Source organism: Centropristis striata, chromosome 21 (assembly GCF_030273125.1).
Source record: "Centropristis striata isolate RG_2023a ecotype Rhode Island chromosome 21, C.striata_1.0, whole genome shotgun sequence".
In the NCBI taxonomy this organism is placed as follows: Eukaryota; Metazoa; Chordata; class Actinopteri; order Perciformes; family Serranidae; genus Centropristis; species Centropristis striata.
The window spans coordinates 18,941,501-18,948,251 of record NC_081537.1 but is presented as its reverse complement, the minus strand read 5'-3'; the positions used below and the strand labels follow the sequence as shown (position 1 = coordinate 18,948,251).

At 35.3% G+C, this 6,751-nt stretch overlaps 1 protein-coding gene across 1 annotated transcript in view; it reads left to right on the top strand.

Annotated features, from left to right (window-relative positions):
* The first annotated feature begins 1,241 nt into the window (after window positions 1–1,241).
* The window catches only part of LOC131959470 (potassium channel subfamily K member 1-like), a 7,349-nt gene continuing 1,839 nt past the window's right edge, over window positions 1,242–6,751 (top strand). Inside the window, exons 1-2 of the mRNA XM_059324673.1 lie at window positions 1,242–1,858; window positions 5,228–5,632. Of these exons, the coding sequence (XP_059180656.1) occupies window positions 1,507–1,858; window positions 5,228–5,632 (757 nt within the window). The 5' untranslated portion in view covers window positions 1,242–1,506. The remainder of the gene's footprint in view (window positions 1,859–5,227; window positions 5,633–6,751) is intronic.

Below are 6,751 nucleotides of genomic sequence, written 5' to 3'. Positions count from 1 at the left end.
GCACATATCACACAACTTAAGACAGTGGGAGTTAAGAAATGGCAAGTTAAATCAAATTTAAAAAAAATTTAAATAAAAAATTATTAAAAGTTCTTACAGGTCCAGACTATACTTAGATATTGATGTGAACTAAAATACGAATAGCAAAAAAAAAAAAGAAGACAGAAAAATAAACAATGTACAATGGTGAGTTTTTGAATATGATAAAGCCCCCCAAAAGGCGATTCCAATTCCGGAAGAAAAAGAATAATAAACGGATCAATTTCAATAGGGTCCTCGCACCGTTAGTGCTCGGTCCCTAATAATAGACGGACCAATTACAATAGGGTCCTCGCACCATTAGTGCTCGGTCCCTAATAATAATAAACGGACCAATTTCAATAGGGTCCTCGCACCGTTAGTGCTCGGTCCCTAATAATTATTAGTATTAGTATTCCCATTATTCATATAATGTTATTGGTATTGTTATTGCTTATGAATTAATTAATTGTTATTAGATAATAATATTGTTAAATTATTTCTATAGAACTTTTCATACAAGAAATGCAGCATAATGTGCTTAACTACAAGGAAATTACATGACATAAAAAGACATAAAATTAACATAAAAAATATATAAAGTCATTATTAATGGAAAATAAGGTGGAAACTAAAACTTCATAATAATAGTAAAAATAAGATAGAAATATAGTACACAGAACATATAACATATGATGGAAATACAATTTGAATATAAGTAATAATACAGTTAAATCTATAAAAAAATATTGCCATTAAAAACATAATTATACAGTATGATGGCCCTTGTTAGTGTTTGTAACAATTTAAAATCTCAGCTGCAGATAAATGTAGTGATGTAAAAAGTACTGTAATTATCTCTGTAATGTAATAAGCAGGTGCAATGTAGCAGAAAATGGAAATACTTGTATAAAGTAAAAGTTGTACAAAGTAACTAAACCGCTTGATAAAGTAAATTAGAATTTAATTAATTGTTTTAACTCATAACATTAGAAATTATTAAACATCCTGGAAGAACTTAACAAATAGAAACTAAATATTTCGGGGAAATAGATAGGCCTACTTAATTAAGTATTCCAGTCATTTTATTGTTTTGTTTTCTTATTTTCTCATTTTCATTGTCTGTTATGTGTACTAAATGTGTAAAAATCTGGTAAAAATACAAAAGTTTAACAGTAATAAATCTGTCTCTCCAAAGAAAGTTGACCTTGAGCAGCCTCAGGGAAAACAAATCCTTTGTAATGACTTGAAACACTGAACCTGTTAGACCGGTTGCACAGGTAAGTGCAGGAAGACACACGAGCGCGCGCACACATGCACGCACGCACGCACACACACACACACCAGGTGCGGTCATGAGCGACGTCACTCGCCTCAATGGTGAGGAATGAGGAAGACGAGTCCATCCAGCAGGTAGAGAGGAGAAGGTCATTGCTGTGTGGTTAACTGACGCTTTCTTTCTTGAATAAAGTCTCTCTAAGTGGAGAGATGGTCCGCAGCTGTACTGACGGCTGGTGCGCCCGGTTTGCGGAGCGGAACCGGTCCGCGCTGAATTTTGGGCTGCTGGTCGTCGGTTACATCCTCTACCTGCTGATCGGCGCCGGGATCTTCTCCGCCATCGAGCTGCCCTACGAGCAGGAGCTCCGGCGGGAGCTGAAGGAGGCCCGGCAGGAGTTCCTGAGCAACAACACCTGCGTGTCCGACGCGCGCCTGGAGGAGCTGCTGGCCCGCGCGCTGGAGGCCAACAACTATGGCGTGTCTGTGCTGGGTAACGACACCGAGAGAAACTGGGACTTTGTTTCCTCGCTGTTCTTCACCAGCACCGTACTGACCACAACAGGTGAGCCCCGGAGACACAGGGGGGGAGAGCCCAAAGTCTGTATTCAATATAATAAAAATGCCACAACTTTAGTTCTGATGTGTCTAAAGTCTTCAGATCTGCTATGAACTCACGTACTTTTTTAAAAATTTCACATCAGGCCTACAGCTGTGTTTTTTATTAACCATCAAATGTATGTTGTAATCTGTAAAAGAATATAATGGGACATTATAGATTTTTTTACAGTATTATTCAATGGCCTAATAGTCTTGAATGTTAAATTACAGTGACTTCTATGCTAAAAAAAAATCATATTGCTGAAAGTAAAATTAAGGCAACTTTCAGTTTTCTTACAGTAAAACTTTAAATTGAATGTAAAAAAAAATGTAAATAAAAAGTCTGGCAGCAAAAGTTTCCTAATAAAGTAGAAAAATATAACAAAAAAATCTTTAGTTGTTCTACAGATATAAATATACATATTATAGCTTCAGAGATACATGCATTTACTAATCAAACTATATTTAGTCTTTTTTTTACATGGGACAAGTGTTTTCATCCCAGATTATGGGTAAGTTATTTTATTATTATTATTAATATATTATTATTATTATTATTATTATTATTATTATTATTATTATTATCATTATTATTGTCTTTAGCCTAACAATAGTCCCATGTGCCCAAAGACTACACTGTAAAAAAAGAAAGAAAAAAAGCGATTTTCCATACATTTACTGTAATATTTTACAGGGTTTTTCTTGTTTTTTTTTCTACATTAAGTACAAATACCATAAAAATTAATTACTTTTATTACAAATATTCACCATAAAATGAATGTTGAAATCTGAAAGTTACTATAACTGGACATTAATATTTTCGTCGTTATTATTTTTCAGTATTATTAAATTGCTTAATGGTCTTGGATATTAAATTAAAGTAAATTCTATATAACAATTTAAAAAAATACACATCATATTGATAAATGTAAACTTAATGCAACTTTCTGTTCTCTTACAGTTAAACTTTAAAGTTAATGTAAAAAAAAGAAAGTAAAAAGAAATCGTAAAAAAAAATGCAAAAGACACTTACCTTACTTATTAAAGTAAAAAAAAATAAAAATAAAAATCAGTTATTCCACAGATATTTATTTCTAAAATACAGATATTTCCTGAAATGATTTGTAAAATAACTTGTGGTTTTTCACTGTTATTTGATAGTAAGCATTTGGCAACTTTTGCTGCCAGACATTTTCCGCTTTTACAAAGCCAAGTATGATAAAAAACAACAACCCACTGTTCAGGTTCATTCTGCTCCACAGCGCATTCCTTTTCTTTGGAAGCTCTTTCTGATAAGTCACACTTTGTCGGCCTCAAAGGCTTTTCTTTGTTGTCGTTGTAACAAATGGCTTTATGGTTAATTAAAAGTCCCGTCCAGACATGTGAGGCATATAAAAATACTTTGCTTTGAATAATAATTGGTCCCATATGTGTTTTTGCTGACAGGAAAAGTTCAATAAACATCTTTCACATTCTTAAAATCACACCTGCTCTCAATCAAGAATATGTAGTGAGATAATGAGCTGGTTCCAAATGAAAAGATCCATCAGAGCCTTATGCCTCCGAGCTTATGAATTTGTTATGTTATTTTAAATAAAAGCTGGGTTTATTAATGGCTCATAGCTGCTTCATACTGAATTAGTAAAATGTTTATTAATAAAGTTGTTAATTATAGATGAGAAACCTTTCATTCAGTGTTTCATTAGAGAGTGGCACTGTTATGTCACCATACATCATCAAGATTATTATAAGGGGCAACTTGTATATGGTCTGGTAACCTTGTAAAGTATTTAAACGCTTATATTGACTATAATAACAGCTTATTCGGCTTTATCTGTTGCACCACATGTTAGCCAGTATCAAGAAGAAGGTTTCAATGAGATCTGACCTGAAGCTTCATAACATACAATTATAATACTTTAAAAAAACAAAACATTTTATTTGTACAGTGCTTTAAAAGGTTCTCACAGACACTCTTTGTAATAAAAACAAAGAGTGTAAACAAAATTGGTTTTAAACAGCTTCAACAACTAAGAACAGTGAAAGCCAAACAGAAACAAAAAATCCAAAATAATTTAATCTGTGGAAGCTATAGAACAGTATTAATGTGAAGTTAAAGCAAAGTCTTAAACCAGTTTAGAAAAATGTATAAAGACATGATTTTGGATACATTTATAACTAATTAATTGTATTCTTGATTGATCATGAATTTCTGTATTCTTATTCTTATGAATTCTTGTTAAGGACATGTACATCAGTAATGAACTTATATTTCTGTATAACAGAAATAAAAGATAATAACTGTTATATTCATGCACATTTAGGAAAATTAATAAGTGTATAGGTTCAGATCAATAAGGAATCAACTAATAATTTATGAAGAAGGGTTGGGGATTAATACATTTGTACTTATTCTCTCTCCTTTTCAAATATAAACCAAAATTTTCTGTAAATATTACTTGTTTGTATGATCATTTCCCGCTCTTTAAAAAAAATACACAATACTGTGCAAAAGATTTAAGCAGGTTTGAAAAAATGCTTTAAAATAAGAATGCTTTCAAAAATAGAAATGATAATACTTTATTTTTTATCAATTAACAAAATGCAAAGTGAGTGAACAGAAGAAAAAAAACAAACAAATCAATATTTAGTATGACGAGTCTTCAAACCAGCATCAATTCTTCTAGGCATTTTTTCACACCTGCCTAAGACTTTTGCACAGTACTGTATGTTCGAAATAAATTTCCACACTACAAACTATAAAAACTACAACAATAATAACGAGAAAGGTGAAAGGGTATTTGTGTTGTTTTATTTATTATTGGTCTTAATTAATTTACTTTTGTTTCTCAATTATCTTATTGTATTACCTAATGTCTGTTTGCTGTACTGTCCTTTTATTTTTATTTTTTTATTTTATGTGATCTATGTATTAATGGAGGGGTCAACACAGGGCTAGATGGGAGGGTAAAGTGGGGGGAGGGCGGTTGGAATGCTGTAAACTACAAAAATGTCTGTGTATCTATAACTGTACACCGTCCATTGTTATGACAATAAAATATTGTTGAAAAAAAAGCAGAGTCCAATAGGGAGAATGTCTGATGTTTTGGGTGAGAGAGTTCTAGAGTAGTTTTAGCGTTTGTTCTGCTAAAAGGAGCAAAGTAAAACCTACAGAACTTGGCTCAACCTTTTCTTTCATAAGCTGTTGCTGATGAATGAGCCTCTCTCTGTTTTCTAATTATTGTTATGAGCTCCACAGAGTCTAAGTGGCTCCTGGAAAATCTCACCTCCCTGTAATTAAGACATCTTAAGCACATCTGCTTTGTGTTTTCAGGTTACGGCCACTCTGTCCCTCTCTCAGATGAAGGGAAGGCCTTCTGTATCTTCTACTCCCTCTTCGGCATCCCCGTCACCCTCTTCTTCCTCACCGTGGTGGTGCAGAGGATTATGGTCCTGGTGACTCAGCGTCCAGTGTCCTATTTCCACCGCAGATGGGCCATGCCTAAAGCGCAGCTCGCCGGCGTGCATGCTATCTGTCTCGCCGCCATCGTAGCCCTGCTCTTCCTCATCATCCCTGCGTGGATCTTTGTCACCCTGGAGGTGGACTGGGACTTCCTGGAGTCTCTGTATTTCTGTTTCATATCTCTGACAACCATTGGCCTCGGGGATTATGTCCCTGGAGAGGCCCAGAGTAAAGAGGCCAACCCACACCCTCATCTCTACAGGCTGGCTATTACAGGTATGTAGCCTGGCTGAATGTGCTGCTGCTGCTGCTGCCAGATGGAAGCCTTTTATCTCCTAAAAGGGAAAACTTAAGCCACTAATCCACTGGTTTAGAAAACATTTCAAGAGCTCAAGCAGTAGTAGACCTGCATGTTCTCATCCTGCACAGAAACCCTGTTGGATCGTGACCCCTGAAAACAAAGCATTGCTTACTTAGCATAGATCTGTCAGTTCTGAGCAGTTAAAACAAAAAAAGTGATCTTGAGAGTTGAAAATGATCCAGTATTTCACAGGGAAGCAGAAACAAGACTAAGGAACTACAGTCATGCTCTGTGAGGCTGTGTCTTCATAAATTTGCAAAGTTTCTGTCCAAACCCCAGCAGAGCCTGAACCACAGCAGCAGTTCTGGGCCTGAGCCAATTAGAAACCTGAATTTCTATTCCTTTTCTTAATACTTACAAATGAATTACAAACTGAAGTCAACCCAAGCCTTTCTAATGTGTGAACAGACACAACCTCTAAAATGAACCTCTTGAAAGTTCAGCACAGCCCAAAAACTACATTTTGCAATATTAAATAGTGATTGTATAACATTATTCCTCATTAATAAGAGGTGAAGTCTCTGGACAATGGCTCTAATCCCGTTGGACCAGGTCCAGCCCAGTCAGGTTCGAGCAGAGAATCAAAGTTTTACTTCACAATGACGGTACTAACATGTTTGTGATTATCAGGTAATGTTTACTACTTTACTATTTCTGCCAACTGATGGTTGATGGCCAAGCAGCAGTCTCATGGCTGAAAAATGAAACCAGTAAGGAAGTGTCAAAAACTGCAGTCATTTCCTTGAACGACACCTTGATGCTGGCTCCAAAAGAGAGAAAATCCCCATAGACTACTATGTCAGAATCCCAAACCTGTTTAAAGCCTGGTAAAAATTTTTTGTTTCCTGTTTCCTGTTTATGACTGTACAGAGGGTGCCCGGCTTCCTCCCACAGTCCTAATATATGCATCTTAAGTCTAATTGGTGACTTTAAATTGCCCATAGGAGTCAATGAGAGTGTGAATGGTTGTCTGTCTCTATGTACCCTCACCTAAATGTCAGCTGGGATTGGCTCCAGTCCTTTGCAACTTGAGT